Raw genomic sequence first — 26,611 nt, 5'->3', positions numbered from 1 at the left:
CTAACTTGCGAGAATGAGAGATTTTTCTTTTCCTCCCTATCTGTATATGGCGAGTTTCACTAATACATGAATGGACAGTATGAATATCAGTCATTGAGCTAACACTGACCCCAGGCATCAAAGAGTACCTTGCTGTTCACTAGTGAGCAGTGCCAGCTGAGGGAGTTAGCATTTCATAATACTTGTGGTTTTGATTTTTTCCCAGAAAACTGCAGAAGAAAGCCTTAGAGCCTTATGTTGGAGCTATCAGTAAACCAAGGTAAGTTTCCAGTTGCGTTACCTGGGATAACATTTGATCATTTGCATCAGACATGATAAACTGGGGCGCTACACTGCCATCTAGGGACAGTATTACAAAAGTGTCTGACTAGAGAAAACACATTTGCCCATTTATGGCTGCAGTTTGTCAGTAATTTCTCGTCAAATTTAATGTTCTAGTACCCTCCGAATATCTTTCATGCATACAGCCAGCCATGAATTTCTTGCCTCACAAATGCATGTTTGCAGTATAACCCAGGTTCCTAAAAAATAAGTTACTTTCCTATACTATTCCTATAGAAGGATCAAACTTGTTTAAATGTCGTAACTGAGACTATCAAGTGTGCTGACTAGAGATAAATATCGTACATCTATTAAGAACTTTTCTGTAAATCAGAATATGAAATCAGATAATAAAGTTCAAGTTTCTTTCACTTTCAGCTGATAACAAAGAATTATATCAGAATGGAAATAGTGAACTGCTCCAAATACATAAAGCCTAGGTATTACTAAAAGAAATACTGGCTTTTCCTCAATATTGTACAATAGTTTATTTTAACAAAAGTATTTAGATGAGTTTCAGCGATATATAGGGACTCACTGAAGGAACAATTAGATAAAATGTACATTTAACAATATATATCCTTACTATGATACTACTATACATCCAATTAATCTGAGTAATTTGGGGGAGAGAAGATATAAAAGCATCCCTTTTTATATAATTCCACATTTTTCCCAGAAGCTTTATAGACAACACAGAATCAAGATACAGTTGTAAATTACTGTTAGAAACTGTGACATAAAAATTCCAGTCATATATTGTTAGGCATTTGCCGGATGATGAATGTTTGTCATACAGTGGTTTTTAAGCTTGTAATATTCAAATACTTTATACTGTCATGGGTCCTTTTATCTGATTTTACACATTAGCTCATATTTTTGTAAACTTTTTTTCACCTGTTTAATCTCTGTGTTATCACTTCTCGATACATAATAGAGATATAGATAAGCAACAAAAAGATGACAAAGAAATCATCTAGAAATCCTAGAATTCCAAACAAGGCTTCAGGTACAAAATCTAGAGGTGAGATAAGATAGAAAAAAGCTCCCATTAAACAAAGTATTATCCTGATACGGAACATCCAGAAAAGGCCCCCGACTGAAAACATTTCCCTGAATGCATGCCTCAGTAACGTGGGTAGATCCATAATTCTTTCCACAATCTGGTGGGGAAGAAACAAATATTATGATTTGGCACTATGTCAGACTTCAAAATACAATTTTCTTACAACATGCAGACAAATGCAGTTAACATGACAAGAAGTTTCACATATTGAACACCATATTCCTAGATATGCATTTTATTTAAAAATAGTTCTTTGATTATTAGGTTTTATAAAATAGGTCTTACTGCGGATAACTGAAAAGCAATGTCAACAAACTTAAAATATATAGTAATACATATTTAATGAATAATGAGTAATACACAACTCAAGTATCTGTAATTTGAGTTAATAAACCAAACACAGAATCTCATGTATTAGATTAGAATCTCAAGTCTCAGCTCTAAAGTCAGACTGATATGGGTTTGAAGTCTAAGTCAATCACACATTAGACTGGTGACCCTGGGAAAGTTATTTAACCTACTAGAAGAACTACAAGAGATACTGTGTATAAAATACCTTAATACGTTGCCAGATAGCCTATGAAAATATACATTAAAGACATCAACTTTGGTGGTTTTTACCATCTGCTATTAGCAGTGACCCTCCTTCTTGGCTTTAAGCAAATGTCTAATTACCACAAAAGTTTTGGGAATGCCAGGCCCTGACTAAAATGTGCAGAAACACATCAACCATTAGGCTTTCACATAATAAGCATAATTTTTCACAGCTGAAATTTAACAGATTACATTAATTTTTAAAATTGAAGGATGTAGAGAAACTGGAACCCTCAATATACTGTTGGTGGAAATGTACAGCTCCCTTGGAGCCAGTTTGGCAGTCCCTCAAACTGTTAAAAAGATTTATCAGAGCATCTACCAATTCCACAATTAGGCATATACCCAAAAGGAATGAAAATATGTTCACACAAAAACCGGTATACAAATGTCAATGGCAGCATTATTCATAATAGCCAAATAGTGGAGGCAATTCACATGCCCATAATGAATGGATAAACAAAATGTGGTATATTTGGTTATAAAAAGCAATGATGAAAATATCAAAATCAACAAACAACTATGAACCAGAGACACTCTATGGGGGGGGGGGGTGAAGGAGGGAATGGGGTCAAAATAAGGGGGTTGTAATTGTATGAGGAATATAAAAATAAAATTTAAATAAAAAAAAATATAAGTTGGAATAAAGGAAAAATAAATTAATCAGAAAAAAAAAAACAATGATGTACTGAGATACATTACAGCATGGATGGACTCTGAAAATATATAAATTGAAATAAGCCAAACACAAAAGGCCATACATTGTATGATCATACTTATATGAAATGACAAAAAACCTGGAACTGCCAAATTTATAGAGAAAGTGAATTATTGGTTGCCAAGGACTGGGGAAAGGAAAAGAGAACCCGAAGGGACTGCTAAAGCTTTGTGGATGATGAAAATATTCTAAAATTAAATAATGGTGATAATTATTTTTAGTCTATACTAAAAACTATTGAATGGTACACTTTAAACACTGCACTTTGATATGTAAGTTATAGCTAAATAAAGCTGTTTTTAAAAAAGGATTACCAATATCTGTTTGTATGACCTTGAAAGTCATTGTGTTCTTTGCAAATTACACATTTGTCCTGAATAGCTGTCATTTGATTATGTGATCCCTAAGCTCCCATGTAGTAATGAACGATCAAGTCTCCTCAACATCAGCTCTTTTACCACTTTTCTCAGGGGTTGGCACATGCATGAAAAACTTACCAAAGGAAGTAAATCACTTCCTGTAGTCATTTTACTGCCTACAGTTCCGTTATTTTTAACAAAATGTAGAACTACAAAGCCAACTCTAGGTATGTATTTTATTTGTTTAAAAAGTGCCAAATAAGGGCCTCCCCTGGTGGCACAGCGGTTAAGCGCTGGGCTGCAAAGCTGCCCGCAGCCTATACAGCGCCGGTTCGATCCCTGGCCACCAGAGAGGGTCCCACATGGCAGGCAGACCTATCCTGCCGTGCCCGCTGCTCCCATCAGCAGTGTATTTCGTCAGTCTGCCTATTCTGTTCCCTGCTCTGGCTCTGGTGAATTCTCTCACCCTCCCGCACTTCTGACTGTACCCAGTGCTTGTAGAAATAAATAAATCTTTAAAAAAAAAAAGTGCCAAATAAGTTGAGAGAGAGATGGAAACAACAATGGGAAGAATTAAGCCAGCGAGGGGAAAACAGTTTTAAAACAATGAAGGAAATCTTAACTCCCTTTGGAAAATGTGTTGCAAGAAAAATGATCTTTTTAGAATTACTTCCTATGTTATTTTCTACGGAGAAACATATTTAAAACAAAGCAGGTAAACAGGTTTCACAGTGGATGATAGATTAAATATTCTAACCACTAGTCTTTTAAATATTTTTCTATCTTTTATCAGAGATACTTTGTTCACTTCTCATATGGCATCATTTATACAAAACTATGATAATTAGAAAAGAAATATGAAATTGGTTAATAAGATGTTTGCATATTAATCTTACTTGCAATGAGGAGGAATTCATTAACATCACAAACTAAGCTTTCTTACTCATTAAATAACTGACAGTTACAAAAAAAATGAGCAATGGTACATTTCCTCTTAAAAATATGAATTACAGTGATTTTTTTTTAATTGTACTCGTAGTTCTTGAGTTTGAAACATGTAGTCCCTTAGCTACCACTGGGATATGTGGGGGGTGAGGGGGAAGCTGCTGGGTGAAGAACAGCAAGAGAGGCTTCCAAATAACTGGAGGACAAGAGTGATTGGATTAAATTTTTCTTGTTTATAGACATCAAAAATACTTGCCTGCTGTCATCCACAACAGTTAAAACTTATGTCCTTAAATTAGATGAAATCCGAGAACAAGGAATACATGCAAGGTAGCTCAAACGCATAGTTGTATAATACTGAAACATTAATAATTAACATTCTTGGCAGGGGTGGTTATAATCAGTTATTTTAAGGTAAACTCATTAATTTATTCAATAATCATTAGGGCCTTTATCCCAGGTACAGGATTTGGCACGATGAACATAGTAATAAGCTTTGTCCTCATGAAACTTTAGACTACTGAAAAATAGTAACAGGATTGGTGGTTTTGCTATTTGCTGTGAAGGGCATATACACAGGGTAATAGAAAATACCTCTGCTGATCCGGGAAAGGCTATCTGAGGAAGGTCTACTTAAGAACAACCTAGAAGTCAGCCATGGGAAGAGCAGAAGGCAGCATTCCAAAGAGGAAGGGTAAGAGTGGAAAGCATGACTGGAAAGGTAAGGAGTATATTCCCAGAGCTGTAGTAGTTAGGGAGAAGGCCATGGGGGAGAAGGCCAAGGGAGAACGGCACACGACCTTAGGGAGGGACTGACCAGCTCTTGCAGGGCCTTGTAAGCCACACCAAGGAGTTGAAAAATTGTACATTTTAAAACACAAGACCAGTGGCCTTATGTTTTTAAAATACCACTCTGGCTGCTGTGCAGTGGGAAAGAGTCTTAAGAGGCTCTTGTAATAGTTCTAAGTAAGGGATGATGGTGGCTTGGACTAATATGATGGATTCAGACACAGGATATTTTCATGAGGTAAAAATGACAGGATTACCCCCTTTCCCCCCAGCAATGAGCAAGAAATCAAAATGAAGCTGAGTAAGAAAGAAGAGTTAACTCAGGTAAGGAGGGAAGCAGTTCATTATACATGTTTGTTAGGCATGTAAGTTTGAGATGCCTGTGGAACATCTAAGTGGAGCTATAAATGAAGCAGCTGAATATACAAAGTCTAGTTTGCTGTCCGGGCATTGGTACTTAGTATATTTTGGTTTTTGAAGTACATGTTCAACATATACCTGGCTTCTAGAATTGTTAACAGTTTGAGAAAACTGGAACCAGTCAGCAAAATGTGATAGTTTTTAATCTGAGATGCCTTTTTTGGGGAGGAGGGTGATCAACTATAGAGTGCTCTTTAAAAATAGAATGTTTTCAAATATATAGCTGGACTAAAAGTACATGAAAAAGTGTTCAACATCACTAATCAGAGAACTGCAAATCTAAACCACAATGAGATAGCACCTCATACCTGTTAGAATGGCTATTATCAACAAAACAAGGGATAAGTGAGGTCAGGATGTGGAGAAAATGGAACCCTTGTGTACTGTTGGTAGAAATTTAAATTGTAGCCACTCTGGAAAACAGTACAGAGGTTCCTCCAAAAATTTAGAAAATAGAAATACCATATGATCTAGCAATTTCATTTTGGGTATTTATCTTAACAAAAACACTTAAATTAAAAGACAAATGCACCCCCATGTTAACTGCAGCACTATTCACAATAGCCAAGATATGGAAGCAACTCAAGTGTCTGTTGATGGAGAAATAATTATGTACATACATACCCACACACACAAACACACATGAAGGAATATTATTCAGCCATAAAAAGAAATCTTGCCGTTTGCAACCACATGGATGAACCTTGAGGATACTGTGCTAAGTGAAGTAAGAAAGAGAGAGAAAAAGACAAAACCATATCTTATATGTGGCATCTAAAAAGAAAGAAAACTGAACTCAAGACAGATTGGTGGTTGCCAAAGGTGGTGGGGTGTTGGTGAAGTGTGGTCAAAAGTACCACCTAGGGATGCTGTACATCCTAGGGATGTATAGCATGGTGACCATAGTTAGTAATGTTATATATACAAAGGAAAAGACAGTAGACTTAAAAGAAAGTATGCAAGTGTGTGATAATTGATGTTAACATTGTGTTGATCATTTCACAATATATATAAATATTGAATCATATACTACACCTCAAACTATTATAATGTTATATGTTTATTATATTTCAATTTAAAAAACAGAATGCTTTTGAAGAGCTAAGATAATGTACCAAAACCTGGGTTACTAAAAGGACCATTTCAAACCAAGGGCAGGGTAAATAAAACAGAATAAAATACAACTATGGAATACTCTCTAGAAGTTGTAGTTTTAAAATGCTTCATAAGATAACCTTATGTCAGAATTAAGGAATCTGTAATTTTATATTTCTCTTCAATTTTTCCTGTTGCTTTTATGCTGGAATCTCTTTCTGAAAGACTTTTCCCTAAGTATCTTTTTTAAAACAGAAATCTGTAGTCTTTGGGAATGCTATAATTCAGTGTTTGAAACAGTTTCTTCAACACATATATGCAATGAGATTTTTCAGTCAGAGAATATTTTTCATAAATCTTTCTTTACAATCGAGAAGTATCATTACATCATCACATTTGGCACTGCTAGCTGTAACATTACTTACAGATCTGGGTTGCCCTGAGAATCTCCGGTTGTAATCGTTAATATCTTGATGCAATGACACAACATCCTGAGACTGTTCATTTTCACCAAATACTGGTAGCAGTAATGTTACCTGTATGTTACAGAAAAAAACTGTCATACCTTTCTGCAGCATTGTTTTCATTTTGTATTATTCAATAGAATGAGAAAAGCTTCTGGATATGTATTTCACTCCTTTCTTTTAATAAAGGCAATACCGGGAAAAGTTATTATTGCCTTATAATAAAATCCAATGCAAGATATAATCTGAATGCCTATAAAATAAAATGGACACCTTATCCAAACAATGGTTCTATTAATTTCCAGTCCACACCAGGAATAAAGTCACTAGTTTTCTGAACTAACAGTTTTTTTAAGATATAAAAATGATGAGAAAACACTCAGGATCAAAGTGACATAAAAACATACACCCATGTGAGAGAGAAAAACAAGGGATTTCTCTTTTGGCATTAAAATCATGTTTCCTTATCCGCACTGGCATTTTATTTTTTGAATGTTACCAAACATAACTCTGAGGAAGTGTTAAGTTATTGCAAGAGCCAGCATTCTGCAACACAACACGTTTAACTATTTCCTCCACTGTAAAGGTAATGAGGACACAACGTCCAGGACTACTCCGCGGTAATGTGAAGATGTCGGCACCTTGAAAAACAAGTACCTTTTAAAATATAACAACCCTTGTAGAAATGGTCATGATGACTGTAAAATGAGATAAAAATAGGAAAGAATGATGAGAAATTTAGGTTTAAATCATCTAGCTATTCTTTTTATCCTTCCTCAGCTCAACTGTAAAACCAAGGCTTCCTGCTGCTCAGAAGTTTTCTAAACAGCTAAACAAAGGAGTGACTAAGAGCAGCAGGTGGTGAAATGGTAGGTATAGCCTGCCAATATTTATTACTCTTGTAATATTGAGCACCTATTGGAGGTTAGGCATTGAGCTAGGTGCAAGACATACCAAAAAAAATGAAGATATGACCTTGCCCCTGGGTGAACAAAGTACCCCAGAAGAAGGGGAGACCTGTTCAACAGCTTGTCATAAGGCACTGTGGTAGGTGTTACAGTAGGTGCTTGAGAGTATGTACTTCTGTCTGGGGTGTCCAGAAAGCTTGAAACTTAAGCTTGCTCTGGAAATTCAGATAGGACAGCTAATGTGTTTGCATGTGCATTGAGGAAGAGAGTAGTGAGCATGTCCCAGTCAGAGGCAGCAGATAGGGATTATTTCCAGTGAAATAGGAAGTGGAGCAGGTACCTGTCACTTGTTCTGCCTCCAGGATGAATTACTCTAGTTAGAGAAGGAAAAGTTGTTATAATAAAACTTTATCTCCACCTTTCTAACCTCTAGTCAATTTATAGGTAGTTCAAAGATACCACCTGCATAGGACCTCTTCTACAAAAAGCCACAGATAGAGCCAAAAAGAAAGCAAGACCAATGGCCTGGGCTCAGTGTTGCTGGAAAGTACTCAGAGATAATGAAAAGTGGCATTGGCAAATACCTTTCAGTGTTGACTATCTTGTGTCGTACATCAGATCCTCAAAAAAGGAGTACAAAAAAACTTCACTTTCTCCTGACCATGTGATAAAAAATTAAACGTTAAAGAGACCTAGTTTGGGAATGTAGAAGCAAGAAGAAAAGAAATGAACCTCCCTCTCTACACCACAGACAAATGATGAGGGAAGTGGACAGCCAGAACAAGGTACATATATATATGTGTATATACACAGACATGTTTATCATATGTGTATATGTACCTATTTAACAATACATGCTATATAGTTTCATTTATATAAAGTCCCCAAATTGGGCAAAATTAAACAATCTTAGAGAGGCATGCTAAGGTAATAAACTATATAAAAAATCAAGGAAATGCTTATCACAAAAGTCAGACAGCAGTTACCTCTAGGAAAGGAAGGTGGGGCAAAGATTTGGAAGGGGTCCTGAGGAGAATTCTGATGTTGGCCAGTTTCTATTTCTTCATCTAAGTGGTGATTATTTGAGTATTACTTTGTAATAATGAGTTGGAGTTCTTTGTTTTGTGCTTTTGAAAAACTGTCACCTAGCATTTTAGTTTTTGTCTCTGTGTGCTTATGTCTTTAAAATGTCCTTTACTGTTTAGTGGGGTTGCAAGAGGGATCAAATGTAAATACATGCATTCAGTTTGGCATCTTTACTTAGAAACTCTTTATCCTTTTTTTGCATACTGGGAGACTTCCTAAGAAATTTTATCTTTTTATGTATATACTTTTATGTATATCTTTTTAGGTATATACGTTTTTACAATTTACTTTAAAGGAAATTATGAAAAACTGTGTAATTGCTTTACTTACTAATTTAAAAACCAAAAACTTAAATTTCTCAGATTGCTTGGTATTTTGTTTTTCCAGTCTGTCAAAGAAATTGAGAAAATTCGGCACGTCTCATCGGTTCACACTTCTATTAAATGTATGCTGATAAAAACTTACTGCCTCCTCCTGAGGTAACTCCTATACTACCTCTTAATAGAAGATAATTTTTTAAATAATGGAGTAATATAGAAGCTTTAGATAGATGAAATTCTGCTAAAAATTTCAAAATAATTCAAGCAAGATACAGAAACTATAAAAATTTACAAAATGAGCTAGCGTAAATGATCCTTTCCGGATACAAATATTACCGTTTGTCTACAGATTGGACAACTGATTGCCCCAAGCCATGAACCATATCGCCAGTATGCAATAATGCAGGTACCTAATGGGGAAAAAAAAATTAATACTGACTTTTAGGTTTCACACATCCTGCAAAAATATCAACAAATGTTTGAAATATTGTAACAGCACTGCCTATTCTATAATAGTTTAAAATTCATCCAATCAACTCTTCAGACAGTAATTCCCAGACGATGAAGTGTAATTCCCAGATGATGAAAAATATTTTTATTTAAACAACCAGTCAAGATATATTTTTAACAATCAAAAGCAAGCATGCATTAATTGTCTCTATGATATGAGGCTACAAAGAACATACTGACTTCCCCATGTAAAATAAATAAAACAGTCATGAAACCACTAAAATTTGACAACCAATAAAGCATAAAATTTACATTCCAAATTTGATACGTATATTACAAAACAAAATCTATTTTTTATAGATTTAGAAAAGCCAAATCACTGGAGTGTCAATTAATAGTATTTAGGTAGTATGCACAAGGAACCAAAGAATATAGAAAAGACTGTATACTCTGTGCCTGAATAAAGATTATAACCCAGTTCAATAATTGAATCAATTTTTGTACTGGACAGATTTGATTTTTCTACATGAAGGTATTCAAGAGAGGCAAGACAGCTAAAGGCGGGAAGGAAGGGTTTATAGACCTCATAAAGTGGTAGGTGAAATAAGTGTATAAAAACTTAAGGTTCAGGGGCCTCCCCTGGTGGCACAGCGGTTGAGCGCTGGGCTGCTGCCCGCAGCCTCTGCAGCGCCGGTTCGTTCCCTGGCCACCAGCGAGGGTCCCACAAAAAAAAAAAAAAAAAAAAAAAAAAAAAAAAAAACCACTTAAGGCTCAGGCCAGTAATAAAGTAAGAACTATCTTAAAATACTGTGATGTTTAAGGGATCAACTAATTTCCTTCTCTAGGGGCAACTTGTCTCTTGGGCCATCCAGGTGCCATTGTCAATCTGACCTAATTGCTTCCTGTCTGCAGGCTCTAGCACCAGGATCTTCTCTGTACTCTTACTCCATTTAGCTTAGCCCTCCAATATATCCTATTCCGATTCTTCCAGATCAAATCAATTTCTAAAATTCAGAACGACTGATGACAAGTTGAGACCAAGGTGACATAAATTAATCAGGAAGTAGTTAGATTTTGAACTGTATAACATGGGAGAACTCAGTGGGATGCACTAGAGAAAAGCTTGTAGAGGAGAAAGGATTACAACTGAACTTTGCAGGATATAGGAAGGATGATGCTCCAGGTTTTGTGAATAGCAAGAGCTAACACCAGAGGCAGAAATAAATGTTATATGAGGGGTCTAGTGAACAAACCAATGGGCTGAGCAAAGGCTATCAAAGTTAGACATTAATTACAGTGACAGTAGAGGGAAAATCTATTCATTGCTTTAAAGATGAATCTAAAAGCTAAACAACCTTTATCTGATATCTCTTCCTGCTCTCGGAGTACTGTGTTAATTTGATAATATTGACTAAGGGCTTTGAGCAATCTAATTTCACATTGAAAATACATGAAAGCAAAACTTACTATAAACCTGTTAGTATTATTGCCATCTGTAACTGCGCCTTAGATTTATCTACTTTTTCCCAAAAGCTCAATGTGTTTGGCATATATTAGCTTTTAACAGTTCTTTTCCACAAACCGGGATACAGGTGTCCTTGTTTTGCAAATTATGTAACAGCTACTTGCCTGCACTGAAAACAATGGTCCAACAAATCAAACATTTGCATTCATATATATATCAGCTGTGATACCCTTGATAACAACTTATCCTTTTCTTCAACTTTCTTGCTCAATAAAAAAGGATGGTGGGACAGATGATTCAATGACTTTAATCTGGGTCACAATCTTATTTATAAAATGGGAATAAAATCTCAAAAATTAAATAAAATAATGTGAACTACAAATGCAAGTAAGGTAAATTTGTTGCTATTATTACTCTTGTTTAAAGATTTATTTTATTTTATTTTATTTTATTTTATTTTATTTTATTATACAAGCACTGGGTATAGTCAGAAGCCCGGGAGGCTGAGAGAATTCACCAGAGCCAGAGCGGGGAGCAGAGTAGGCAGAAGGACGGAAGGACACTGCAGAGGGGAGCAGGGGGCAGCAGGAGAGGTCTGCGCGCCATGTGGGACCCTCCTCCGGTGGCTGGGGAGCAGCTGGGGAGCAGCTGGGGATTGAACCAGCGCTGCAGTGGCTGCGGGCAGCTTCGCAACCCAGCACTCAACTGCTACACCACGGGGGAGGCCCTATTATTACTCTTAAATCACTGCAAAGGAGGGCCTCCGCGGTGGCGCAGCGGTTGAGCGCTGGGTTGTGAAGCTGCCCGCAGCCTCTGCAGCGCTGGTTTGATCCCCAGCTGCTCCCCAGCCACCGGAGGAGGGTCCCACATGGCGCAGACCTCTCCTGCCGCCCGCTGCTCCCCTCAGCAGTGTACTTCAGTCCTTCTGCCTGCTCTGCTCCCCGCTCTGGCTCTGGCGAATTCTCTCACCCTCCCGCGCTTCTGACTGTACCCAGTACTTGTATGTACAAACAAACAAATAAATAAATCTTAAAAAAATAAATAAATAAATCACTGCAAAGGAACAGAACTAGTTCAAAATATAGGAACTAAGCTAAAGTGCTCTTGATATACATGGTATCAAGTTACTTGAACCACTATTCAAAGAAACACATTTCTGATTATTGAGAAGTTGAATGACTAGGTTTTTTTTTTAAGCCTCTGAACCTAAAGACAGTAAATAAAAGTGACTAACAAGTAGAGCAGGGTATCAGAAACAATCTATCTTATTACCTCAGACCCAGAGGTAAAACCAAGAACACAATACAGCCATCTTTGAAGTGACTGGGTTATCCACTCAGTGAATTATCTAAGCCTGAATTGGCAAACAGTTCATCTTGCCTGCCCAATCTCACTGATTCCTAATACCTGCCTGGAGTACTTTGTTAAAGGACAGTTGAGGCCACAATTAGATTCAGAACGAGAATGTCCAATTAATTAGGAATATGTATCAGATTTGAGAGAGGGAAAGTATCTGCTTTCTCTGATGGCCATTTAATTCTTCCCATATGATCTTTTATTACTATGCTCTTCCTTAGCACTTCCAACAGATAATTAAAAACAGACACTGAAATAGTGTTTTATAATTTGTTAGCTACTTAGGCAAAAACTTTAGGGAAGATGTTGAAATTAATGAGATTGATCAGTATTTAGAGAGTGAGCACATGGTATAGGGAGCCCTAAATTGCATGATATAGATTTTAAATGTTTATGTCATCTCCAACAGTATAAACAATACACTATACACCTAAGAATTCTACATCCTGGATCTTAAGATACAAAGGGGAAAAAATCAATTTATAGGATCACTGTATACTACATTTTAAATTAGTCTTTCTATGGAAATTGAATACATTTTGGGTAACATCTTGATTATAGCTGTTCAAAAGGAAATATATCCTATCAATTAAAAAATAGTCTCAGTGACTGGGTAAATCTTAGAGTAATTGTATAACTAATTGTATAAGCCACCAATTACATAGTAGAACTGAGCACAGGGTGTGAATTGAGACCTAGGTCTAAAACCTGGATCTGTCCTTAGGAGCTAGTTATACTTTGTAAGATTTCTTAACATCTCAGAGCTTCACTTTCTTCATCTATGGAGATGAAATGATGTATATAAATATCTAGCACATAGCAGCATGGAATAACTGACCTTCCCCAATATTGTATGACCATAATAAGCAATGAATATAGGATATCTCATTATTTCCTATTAATCTTTCTATAGAAACTCAGGAAAAATGCCCAGGGATAGAAAGAACCCCTTACTGATAACAAGTAAGTGTGAAATCAGTGTTCCCTTCTCCTACGTGCTCTAGGTTTCTCATTCTCCTTCACCAACACTTTTAAGATGACACAGAAAGAGAAACTAAGAACTTTTCTACTGACTCATAATAAAAGAGAGGTTGCAGAACTAAGGAAAGGTCTTTTAAATCTACCTTGGGCAGGATAAATAATAAATGAAACTATCAAAAAGTGCTGAACAGGGCCTCCCTGGTGGTACAGGGGTTATGATGCAGCCTGTGGAGCTGTCCGCAGCCACTGCAGCACGAGTCCAATCTCCAGCCAGGGAGCTACCCACATGGCACAGCAAACCTCTTCTGACTCACCCACTGCTCCCTTCAGCAGTGTATTTCATTCAATCTGCCTGTTCTATTCCCCACTCTGTCTCTGGTGGATCCTCTCACCCGCACACCTCTTGTATGCATAAATAATAAATCTTTTTTTTTAAAAAAAAGTGCTAAACAATGAGGGATACACTGAATCTTCAATTACTGAATTACTACTCAAAAAACCACATTTTTGTTTATTGAGTAGATGAATAACTAGCTTATAAATCTTTGAACCACAGATACTAAATCAAAGTGGCTGATAAAAACAGCAGGATAGCAGAAGCAATGTACCCTACTCACAAAATATAAAATTGAAAAAGGGAAAGTTAGAAACCAACCCGTATACACATATGGGTCTTGGCCTAAACAGTCACTTACACCAAGAACAGCACTGTTTGCTTACCACAAAACAGATGTCCACAGTTTGTCTCAACAGGAAAGGAGGCTTGATGTAAACAGATTGGACAATACATGTCAGTGTAGAACTGCTGTCGGGCAGCAGCAGGTGCATCCTGGTGAGAAAATGTTAAGTTATTTATACATGACACACTTGGGATTTTCAAACTTATCTCTGTGCTTAGTATACTTAGGAAAACAGTCAAATGTGTTATTCTCAACAAATTTTAGGTGTTTAACAGTTTAAGGTCCTGTAAGTTTAGGAAAGTCATGAGGCTGTATCACTGATTGCATGGTATCTGCCTTCTTTTCTGAACAAAATTTTAGGATTAAAATCAAGATTAACTAGGAGTTGCTCTTTTACTCTGTTAGAATGGGTAAGTTATTTTTAGTAACACAAAGTTGAGCTAATGCAAATGCTGAAGAGTAAGAATTGTCAAACTGTTCCCCAAGTTATTAGCTTTTTTCACACTTTTAATATCTTTTACATTCATAAATTCCACACAATTGTTGCACGCATGCTGTATGTCACAGGAGACCGGAATTAAACTTTCAGAGAATATTTGGTCATTTTGGAAAGAACAGAATTTAAGACTCCTGGAAATTTAACTTAAATCCTTCATAGTCAGATTAGTAAATTTTAATGTTTCTCAGTTACAACTCTGTTGTGACTTTAATGGGAATGTTGAATAGAATCACCAGTATAAGAAGCATCTAGATATTAATCAACTCACTAGACACTAACCCAGATATGAACCCACTAGAATGTAAGTTCTATAAGGACAAGGACTTCATCTATAGGACTCACTGTAGTACTGCAGAAACTAGAAAAGTATCTAGCACTAGTACCTAATATTTACCTTTTAAAATATTATCAAAATATAGCACCCAGCACACATCTTATAAATGAAACTGGCATTAAAACATCACATTTCAAAAAAAGCATCAAATTCATTAAATATGAACTCTTCTACAATATAAACTGTACCAAAGTTTTTGTCAGCAGAAATTAATACGCCAGAGCCCAAATCTCTTCCCTAAAACAGACCTAAAATATCAGCCAAGGTCAAACCTTGATGTCCTGTTCTTCTATGTCATTTTTACTAGTGCAAAAAAGAAAACCCACACAGCAATTAATATCCCCCTATCCTTTTTCTTCAGAAACTGACCAAAAAAAAAAAAAAAAATTACCAATGCTATACAACACAACTGTATGAAATAATTGAAACCTTTATCTGTGCTGTCCAAAGCAACTAGCCACACATGGCTGCCAAGTACTTGAAACGTGGCTTGAGTGACTAAAGTACTGAATTGTTCATTTTAGTTAATTTAAAATTAAATAGCACATGCAGCTAGTGGCTACCGCACAGGACAGCACAGAATAGGTTAAGTCATTTACTTTCTTCTAACTGGAGCTGTATGCCATGCCTCAGGCTGTAAAGCAGATGGGACAGTACTACATAGAAATCTGGAAAAGTCACTTCAATCTGGGACTCCTGTATAGCTGGATCAACTCATGTTATCCTAATGTAAATTTAAACAAATCTTAGGGCTCTAATATGTTAAATAAAAATAAGAATAAAAATAAGAATAATTGCCTTATTTATCATGTTTAAAGATTAAATAAGAAAGCACATTATTATAAAACACTATCCTAGCATGAATTACTGATAATAGCTCTTTTACAGACTACTACTAATATGCTTAAATTATTTTCACATCAATTCATTTGAGTTCTATGAAGGCAGAAACTCTTGTCTTGTTCATACTGAATTCTCAATGCACAGAACTGTCTGGCACATGGTAGATGTTCAATAAATATTTGGTGGGATAAATTATAAAACCCTCTTTAGAATTAAAGTTTGGTTGGTGAGTAGGAAATAAATTTTTAATTTTTGTTTTTTGATGCCAGCTACTTTTTTTCTTATTAATTTTTTTTCTTACATCATTGTAGTCCCTATATTTCTCCCACCAACACCCATGGACTTTCATCACCATATTCCCTGTATTCTTCCCCGTTTTGACCAACTTCCCTTCCTCCCCTTTCATTGCTACATGCCTCAGGTCTATGATCAGCTTGCTAGTTTTGACTTTTTATTGATCTTTTGTTTGGTTTCTCTGTATTCTACAAATAAGTTAGACCATCTGATATTTGTGTTTTTCCTTCTGACTTATTTCGGCTAGATGCTAGCTATCTTGACATGAAGGCATATACTATCCAAATTATTCCAGCCTTCTTAAAAATGTATTACATTATTGGTTCTTAGAGAGTCCATTAATTAAAAGTAAAGTGGCAGAGGAGAAAAGTTTTTCTTTGTCTAGCTAGTTTTGCTAACTTTGACCACTAAAGAAGAAAAAAAAAAAGCCACCCATTATAGCCATTTCTTTGTAGGTCTTATGGGAATATGTTAGAAAATAGTTTTTCCACTCCATCTCACTAAAGTCAACTTAGACAGTGATTATTTTCTCTCAAGTAAATAATAGAAAAACTTCTGTCTTTTAAAGCAAGTTAAATATACATACCTACATACATGAAAACACCTGAATAGATTAAGACTAGTCATTTGCCTAACCTGAAATTATGCAATTAACAGGATAATATAGGGAAACAAAGCAGGAAAGAAGTCCATGTTTCTGAAAAGTAGTTAATGTTTCATTAAAATTTCATATGCATGGAGAATAAAAGGTCTACTCTTTATATAAATGCACATATTTATATAACAAATATAAATACCTGTTCTGTTTGAAGTTGTTCCCGAAGTACCCTTACTAGTTCTTGGTTTTCTGGGTGAATGTTTTGATGTGCATTTCTGTTGAATAAAATATAATAAACTTTGAATATAAAATATTTTCGGATGAATCTTCTCTTTATGGGTCTAATATTCAACCTAGAACTACTGGTAACTTAATAAATGTAAATGATTACAAACAACTGTACTCCAATTCTAGTAAGAACAATCCAGAGTATTCTGGCATGAATTTTTCTAAAATCACCAGTTATTGGTTCATTTCAGGTTTAACTAGCAAATCAGAGGCCCAGTGCCTTGGGAACTTAATGTAATTATAGGCTTATAAATAATAAAATCAATTAATACATTTTCTTTGTGAATTTTTTTTTTTAAGATTTATTTACTTTATTTATACAAGAACCGGGGTATAGGCCAGATGTGCGGGAGTGTGAGAGGATTCATCAGAGACAGAGTGGGGAACAGAACAGGCAGAAGGACCGAAATGCACTGCTGAGGGGAGCAGCGGGCGAGACAGGAGAGGTCTGCAGCGCCATGTGGGACCCTCGCCTGCCGGCCAGGATCAAACTGCTGCTGCAGAGGCTGCGGACAACTTCACAGGGCGTCACTCAATCGCCTGTGCCACCAGGGGAGGCCCACCTTTGTGAAATTCTTTAAAAATAAATAGCTATATAATTCTATACATTGATATGGATTTGAGCACTTTTCCCTATCTAATTATATCTTTCTCCCAATAATTCACCTTTGAGCAACAGGAGATAGAGAAAAACAGAACCTAAAATTTTGCTATATTTAGGAGACAAAACCTAACATATTTTAACATTAACAAAGTGGAGATTAAGGGCAATAAGTTAATAACTGATTTATAAAAGGATGGGATAAGTCATGGAAGTACTGAAAATTAGAAAAGGTGGTTAGGTTAGCAGGGCGGGGGGCTAAAGATGTAAAGCTGAATCACAGCTTAATTTTTTTTGGCTGTAAAAATTTTTCTAAACTTAAATATCTTTATCAATAATATTTAACACACAATCCCAGTGTTATTCTATATAAAAGCCTTTAGTCGTTGGACGAACCAATGTTGATTCAACAGCAATAAGTACTCTAAATCAGTATTGTAATGGGGTGGGGGAAAACTGAAGAAATCCATCCTAAGATTCCTCAATTTTTAGTACAAAATTCAAATTTTAAAAAATACAACCATTAGTTCAGAGCAGACATAAAAAACAATTTAAAGTCAAATCTCTAATCAAAAGCTCCACATAGGGCCTCCCTGGTGGCGCAAGGGGTTAAGCACAGCACTGTGAAGCTATCCGCAGCCATTGCAGCACAAGTTCTATCCCAGGCCAGGGAGATACCCACATGGCGCAGCAGACCTCTCCTGACTCGCCCGCTGTTCCCCTCAACAGCATATTTCAGTCAATCTGCCTGTTTTGTTCCCCACTCTGTCTCTGGGGAATTTTCTCACCCCCCCCCACACCTCTGGCCTGTACCCCAGTTCTTGTATGCATAAATAAATAAATCTTTAAAAAAAAAAAAGCTCAACATAAATGTCATGAAACTACTTGAAGTATTTAAACACATTAAATTTTGGTGGATGATTTATTTTAAAATATTAGATTCTTGTGAGTGAATAAATGATCTATAAAAGAAAGCCACTTTATACTGAAAATTATCAAGTAATAGCACTGGCAGTAAATGCTAGCAAACAGTATTTCTCTATTTTTTGACAGTGAAAAACTATCCCCTTTTCATTGGAAAAAGATAGTTGTGACTTTTTAAGGTATAGATTTAAATCATATGACTGGAAGATTTCTCTTTTGGTTTTTTCCATACAAGAGAAGATACAAATTTGTAAACTTGGTAGATTACCTAAAAAGTCTAGTTATAGCCAAAGAATAAGCTATCTTGAGATGCTGACCTTGCAGTTCAGGTAATTAAAGGTGTTTGCCAACTGAGAGTACTAACAAACTTCTAGAAAACAACGGGATAATTATGATAAGCTGAAAACTAGATTAGAAAATCTGGAACATATAATCACCTTAGCTATGAGAAAATGATAGAGCATTTAACACTCAGTAGGTCTAAAGTAAGACGCCTTGGGAAATGGTGGCTCCAACATGGAATGGAAGTAGTTGTTTTTGCATTTACCAAAAACATTGTCTTTCCTTGTTATTGGAAAAAAGCCAGGAACCTCTGATAAAAGGAAAGAAATAATACCCAAACTTTCTTCAGAAAGTTTGAATAAGTTTACAAATATACAAGTTACGTGGATTATAGGTTAAGCCACGTACCAGATTCTTTTGACTGGTATCTCAAAAAATGGTAGCTATTATTCACAGCTTAAGAAGAACAAGAAAGGGCCTCCCCAGTGGCGCAGTGGTTGAGCACTGGGTTGCGAAACTGCCCGCGGCCTCTGTGGCGCCGGTTCAATCCCCGGCTGCTCCCTCGCCACCGGAGGAGGGTCCCACATGGCTCACAGACCTCTCCTGCCGCCCACTGCTCCCCTTAGCAGTGTACTTCGGTCCTTCTGCCTGCTCTGCTCCCTGCTCTGGCTCTGGTGAATTCTCTCACCCTCCCGCGCTTCTGACTGTGCCCAGTGCTTGTATAAATAAATAAATAAATCTTTAAAAAAAAAAAAGAACAAGAAAGGCTTAAAATGAAAGCAATTATAACTAAAAACATTGCTAAAAGAAATTAAATATAAATATGGAAAAACATCCCATGTTTGCAGGTTGGAAAGCTTAATATTTTTGAAATGTCAAAACCACCCAAAGTGACCGATCCACAGAGTCGATAAAACTCTCTATCAAAATCCCAACAATCTCAGCAGAAATAGAAAAACCCAACTTAAATTTATATGGTGTTTCAGGGGACCTAAAATAGCCAAGACAATCTTGAAGTAAAAGAACAAACTTAACAGGACACACACTTCCTGATTTCAAAACTTACTCTAAAGTCAGAGTGATGAAAAGGACACAGGCATAAGGACAGATGTATAAACTAACAGAACATAGAATCCAGAAATAAATTCTTACTTATATGTGATCAACTGACTAATTTTGACAAGGATACCAAGCTCCTTCAATGTGTATAATTTATTCATAAAATGGTGCCAGGCAATATCCACATGCCAGAGAGTAAAGCTAGACCCTTAACTCACACCATATACAAAAATTAACTCAAATGGAATCAAATGGAATCAAACCTAAGAGATAACACCATAAAAATCTTAGAAGAAAACAGGAGAAAATCTTTTAGACATTGGATTTGGCAATGATTTCTTAAACATGACATCAAAACCATAGGTAACAAAAAATAGAAAAACTGGACTTCAACAAAAATTTTAAAACTTTAGTACATCAAAGGACACTATCAAGAGTAAAAAGACAACCCATAGAATGGAGGAAAATACTTGTAAACCATATATTTGGTAACTGACTAAATCAGAATATATATAGAACCCATACCTATGGCTAGTAAGCATGAAATAATGCTCAACATCATTATCAATAATGCATATCAAAACCACAATGAGATGCCACTTTATACCTTCTAGGATGAAGAGTATAAAAACAAAAACCAGAAAGTAAGGTGTTGGCAAGGATGTACAGGAATTGGAACTCTCATGTATTGTTAGTGGAAATGTAAAAATGGGGTGGCCACTATGAAAAAAGTTTGGAGGTCAAAAAGTTAAAAACTGCTAAGTGATCTAGCAATTCTAGTTGAAAGCAAGAACTCAAACAGTCACTGTCCACCAATGTTTATAGCAGCATCATTCACAACAGCCAATATAAATATCCAATCATAGATGAATAGACAAACAAATGTGGTATATCCATATAATAGAATATTATTTAGCCATAAGAAGGAATGAAATCCTGATACCTGCTAAACACAGGTAGAGTTATTCTAAGTGAAGAAGCTAGACACAAATAGACAAACATTGTGAGACTCCATTGTAGTAGGTACCTAGAACAGGCTAATTATTGCGACAAATGGTAGGATAAAGGTTTCTGGGGTGAGTGGAGGAACAATGGGGAGTTCTTGTTTAATTGGTACATTTTCTGTTTGGGATGATGAGAAAACCCTGGAAACAGAATAACTTAATGCCACAACTTAATGCCACTGAGTTGTATACTTAAAATGATAAATTTGATGTTACATATATTTTTCCATATACAAGGAAAGAGCTATAGTGACTAAAAATATCAAAGAAGTTACAGAAAAGAGACAAAAGTTTCCTTTGTTTGAATTTTAAACTGCAGATGCTACCCCTTCCCCCAAACTCAACACTAATTGATTACTTCTGTTGAAGTAACAGGAATACAATTGTCAATTGATTTTAAATTCAAAGAGCTAAACAGTAACCTAAATGACCTCCCACCCAATCATATGATATATCCAAGACAATGACCAAGTAATGAACCAAAATCTCATTATTTATCTCCACCTAATGGCCCTGGTTCTGCCCATGAAGCTGAAATCTGATCCCCAAAATGCAAGCCTCTGGGCAAAATTGGATCCCCCCCTCCCAACAGCAGAGGAGCCCTCAGGCTTTGGTGGTGTCTGAGGGGGCATTCCACCAACTGCTGTACCCAACGAGCTGCCAGCTGAGGCCCAGGCTGCCTGCGGCTGCGGGTACAGAAAGCAGGCAGCAGTAGTTCCCCAATCACACCGTCCCAGGGCATGCGGTCCCACTGAGGCTGCAGTAGCAAGGCTGCTCTCCACCAGAACAAGCCCTAGCTACAGAAGTAAACCCTAAGCCCCATGGCTCCTGGGCAGGGGCTCCTAGGAGGAGATTTGGGCTGCATTGGGGCAGCTCCAGAGCTCTGGGTCCTTAGAGCCTCAGGCAGTAGAGGCCTGCAGAGTGTTGGGCCAACATGGAGGCTCCTAGTGGAGCCCACCCTGCAGCAGCTGCATGGCCAAGTGCTACACTGCTGGTTCCCCCTCACCCCCTATGCATTGTTACATTTGGCCTCTCTGGAGAGGCATGAGATGCAGTGTGCCTCCAGCCCCACTGAGGGTGGGTCCAGTCATGGCTCTTCAGAGTCCACCAATAAATGAAAGTGCCCTGACCTCAGGGATAGTCCAGTCTGTGCAGGCCCCAGCATTTTCCCTTTTGTATTTGGCCCCTGGATAATAAATGGACCAATCATATTTGAGCTCAATGGACCAATCAGGTTCAAGCTGTTTCATTCATGGTAATAAATTATTGAGATTGAAAAATGGAAGTGAACTGATTGGTGCTAATTTTCACCAATCAGACGCTTAGGATTGAAAACGTTCCAATCAGGCTTGTAGGGTGGGGGACAGTGAAAGAATATAAGGCAGAGTAAGAGCCAGCTTGATTCATTCTGTTCCCAGTCTCCAGAGAAGGACTCAGCAGACAACCTTCGCGGAACATCAGAGACCTCCACAAACTCAGAGACCTTCATAGATTCAGCCAATTGCCATAAAACCCCAGACCTCCATGGACTCTGTAGACCTCCAGAGCCTTTGACTTTTGCAGAGACCTCGCTGCTGCATCTGCCTTTGTCCCTGCCTGACATTTCATGCAAGGAATTATCACTGGCCTTGGCCCATGTCTCAAAGAGCTGTTGTGCTCTTGGTTCATATCAATAGTTCATACAAAGAGCTGTAACACCGGTGTCTCTTGTGGATTCCTCAGCCCCCCCTTGTTCTCAGGATATTATCGTGGCACCCAGAGTTCCTGCTCGTCAAGCTAAAATGTAGAGTCAGGCAGGGGACCTCTCACTAGAATGAAAGTTTTGGTATGAGGAACATATTGGAAAATCAGTTATCTGCTGAAAACAGCAGGCAGACATTATGGCCAGATTAGCATAACTAGCTAGACTGCCTTGACAGAAAGTTAAGTGTAAACAGGAACTAGAGATAGGATGTTTTGATCAGCAGGAACAATGGGGCCCCCCAGGCAACAGCCCTTATTCACCACCCACCAGCTTGTGCCAGACAATACACATCCCCGCCACATACAGACTATTATGCAACCCCAACGCACATCCCCACCACACACATTCCTCCATAAACTTGCCCATTTTTCCTGAACCTCATTTCCAATAAATGTGAGACTGCCCTGGAAAAAGGTACTGCACTCCCTGAGGTGTAGGACCCTCTAGGTCTGTCTGTCTGGCACACACTCTCTCTCTCTCTCTCACTACTTAGACTTTGAGTTGTCTTTCCTCTGTGCCATGCTGCTCCCAACACAGCCACCACTCAAGGTGACAGTCTCTGACACAGCCTCTTGGTGACCAGTGCTAACCAGCACTGCTGAGAGGAGACTGGCTGAGAGCTGTCCAACACTTCTGATCACCTGGTACCACCTCCCGGTCCAGTTGTGTCCATTACTGTCCAATCCAGTATCTCGTGCTGTCCAGCCCAGTCTTCACACTGTTGCTGTGGGTTGCAGTGGTGTCACCTCAGTGGCCCCACCTTTGAGCACCTCCAGTTGCCACCATGAGTTGCGCCCTGGTGCACTGCTGAACAATGTGCCACCAGCTCCAGGCCCTGAATGACAGGATAGCACCATCTTTCACGAACAGCCTTTGTTTGGGACTACTGGACACTGAGACAGCCAGCCTCTTGTGGCCTTAGAAACCCTTTGTTTCCCCAATCTCCTGTTTGTTAAATAAACCCCATTGTTATTATTTCCTGAGCCTGAGTGGTCTTGCAATTGTTAGCACATGGGTGAGAACCCAGACAGCGACCTCTCCTCAATCTTGAAACTTTAGCACTGTTTTGTGCACTATTTTAAGCGAAACAGAATAAATCCGATTCCTCTTCAAGAAAACAAGTCTTCATCATATTGAAAGACAGCTTTTATGTCTAAAAGTCATCTTCTTAAAGCTAGTTATTTTTCAAGCATTTTTCTATTTGTCTCTGTAACTTTATCCATTATGATAACCTCCCCTAAACGTTTTCCAGTTTAAAATTCTTGACCCAAACTGAATATAATCCAAGCATGACCTTTATCTGGTTATTTTGATTAATACCATCCCAAACTGCTAAGTTTTGGGCATCTACAATACACAATTTCCTTACTAAATAATTTTTAGCTTGGGTTTCACATCATTCCAGTCTGTGGGGGAAAACTTTTTATTGTACAAGTAATAGATATCCATAGTAAGGAAATGAGAAAAACAAGCTAAGGGCAAAGAACATTTTTTTAAGTTAAAATTAATCTTATAAAAATTATTTTTAAAGAAAATGGTCTATACCAAATTTGCCTTTCACCCAACATTTCTCAACAATTTATCATAAGTTCTAGAACATGACAATAAATTTCTATCTGCATCTCATTCAAAATAGGTAAAGAGCAGATATTTTCAAATTTGCATAGTGATGATCCATTTTTTAAACAGCTTTATTGAGATATAGTCCACATACCACACTATTTAAAGTATAAAATTCAATAGTTTTTAGCATAGTCAGATCTGTGCAATCATCACCACAGCTGATTTTTACATTTTCATCATTTCAAAAGAAACCGTAAGCTTTAGCTATCACCCTCAGTCCCTCATCTTAGGACTCCAATCCTAAACAACCACTAATATACTTTTCTCTCTCTATAGATTTTCCTATGTGGACATTTGTATGAACAGACTCATACATGTGTCTGGCATATTTCACTTAGCATAATGTTTTCAGGTTTCATTGTGATTGGTAGATATCACTATATAATTTCTTTTCAGAGCTAAATAATATTCTATTGTATGAATATACCACATTTTGTTTATCCATTCATCTGTTCATGGGTATCTGGGGTGTTCTACCTTTTGGCTATTATGAATAATGCTTCTTTGAACATTCCGGTACCTGTTTTGATATAGAAATATGTTTTCATTTCTCATGGGTACATATATCTATGAGTGAATCACTAGGCAATATGGAAACTGTATGTTTAATTATTTGAGAACCTGACAGTTTTCCAAAGTGGCTGCAGCAGTTTTACATTCCCACCAGCAGTGTATGAGGGTTCCGACTTTTCTACTTCCTTATCAATAATTATTATTATCTAACATTTTATTTTAGTCATTCCAATAGGTGGGAGGTTGTAGCTCCATGTAGTTTTGATTTGCATTTCCCTGATGACGAATGATGTCAAGCATCTGTTCATATGCTTACTGGCCATTTGCATATCTTTCTTGGAGAATATCTATTGAGATTCTTTGCCCATGTATTAATTGGGCTACTTTTATAACTGAATTTTGAGTTCTTCATATATTCCAGATATGGTACCTTATTAGGTATAATATTTGAAATATCTTCTCTCATTCTAGGGTTGTCTTCTCATTTTTTAGATGACGTTCTTTGAAACAAAGAAGCTATTAATTTTGATGAAGTCCAATTTATTTTTTCTTTTGTTGCTCATGCTTTTGGTGCCGTATATTAGAATCTTGATTTACTCCTATATTTTCTTATAAGAGATTTATAGTTTTTGTTTATGTATTTAGACCTTTGATCCATTTTGAATTTTTATATTTGATGTAACATGGGTCCAATTTCCTTCTTTTGCATGTGGCTATATAATTGTCCCAATTCATTTGTTGAAATTTTCCCCCATTGAATGGGCTGTTTTCAAAAAACAGTTGACCATAAGTATATGGGATGGCCCACTTTTGAATCTAGATTCTACTGTACCAATACATTAGAATAAGATATTATTCTCATAAGATTTATCAATTGATAGTTTAATGAATATTTGTATATCTTCAAGATGCTAACAGAAACAAGTAGAAAAGGGTCCAAGGGCAGAGTCCTACCACCATTCATTCTCCTCCATTTTTTGGTTTATTTAAAACATTAGTCAGTACTCCTTTGAACAAACTATCAACTAGTTATGAATTCACTTAAATCTACTATCACCTAGTAATCATTTCCCCATTACATCATAAATGTATGACCAGGTACTGTGTAAAATACACTACTGAAATGATGCTATTACTCTAATAAGAAACTAACAATTCAAAAGTAAAAGAGTTAATTGCCATTTTTTCCTTCTTAAGTATTTACATGCTATTTAATAATATTTCCGATAATTTTAAAGATTTGTAATTTTGGAAATTCATCTTTTTTTATTTGATACTTTTTGTACATATCTATTTTCAATGATATATATTAGATTTTAACACTAACATTTCTAGTTTATTACCTAGTCCCTTGTATTGGTATATAGACCCTCTATACTGTACAAGGTTGTTGTTGTTTTGCCTCAGTTTCTCCCCGTAAAGACAGAAAATATTTTGCACTTATTTATGACCTACAAGTTAACAGATATAGTAATGAAAATTACATTTTAAACTATAATACTCCCATAGAAAATATTAATATCGTCTTCAAAATATCTATGCTAAATTTAAATTTTATCTGATAAGACAGCTGATGACAAGAAAAATATATGGTGACATTGAAAGCCTAATAAAAAATAAGGTACATTAGTAAATATATATAATCATTGAGAGCTGTTATTTACTTTTCATATTAAGTACTAAATAATACTAAAAGCAAGGAGATAGTGGCCCTTGGAAATATATACTGTTTCAATTCTTTTATCCTTTAGTCTCACCTGAAAAGTGCATATACCAAGGTAGCAATCAAAGCGAAACTGACCACAACTGCCACAAGTACTTGGTCACTTACTCCTTCTATAACTGAATCATCATCCAGTTTTAAACTTTGAACTTCACCTTGATATTTGGCCATTCCAGGTCTAAAAGATAAAGAAACAAGGCAAAAGTTATAAATGACACAGAGAAAATGAAATACACTAATCAAAGCAATATAAAGTGACAAAAAA

At 36.6% G+C, this 26,611-nt stretch overlaps 1 protein-coding gene across 1 annotated transcript; it reads right to left on the bottom strand.

Annotated features, from left to right (window-relative positions):
- Positions 1 to 1,214: 1,214 nt before the first annotated feature.
- On the bottom strand, positions 1,215 to 26,611 carry RNF170 (ring finger protein 170; the record flags this gene model as incomplete). Its single annotated transcript, XM_084232452.1, has 6 exons — positions 26,381 to 26,611; positions 16,785 to 16,860; positions 14,058 to 14,166; positions 9,422 to 9,495; positions 6,733 to 6,843; positions 1,215 to 1,484 (listed from the first exon to the last, which is right to left on the bottom strand). The coding sequence occupies exons 1-6, from the start codon at positions 26,515 to 26,517 to the stop codon at positions 1,215 to 1,217; spliced, it is 777 nt and encodes a 258-aa protein (XP_084088578.1). The 5' UTR covers positions 26,518 to 26,611.

The sequence above is a fragment of the Talpa europaea genome (assembly GCF_964194135.1).
Source record: "Talpa europaea genome assembly, chromosome: 4".
Classification (NCBI taxonomy): Eukaryota; Metazoa; Chordata; class Mammalia; order Eulipotyphla; family Talpidae; genus Talpa; species Talpa europaea.
The sequence above is the reverse complement of the archived record's forward strand: the minus strand, read 5'-3'. Positions and strand labels throughout refer to the sequence as shown.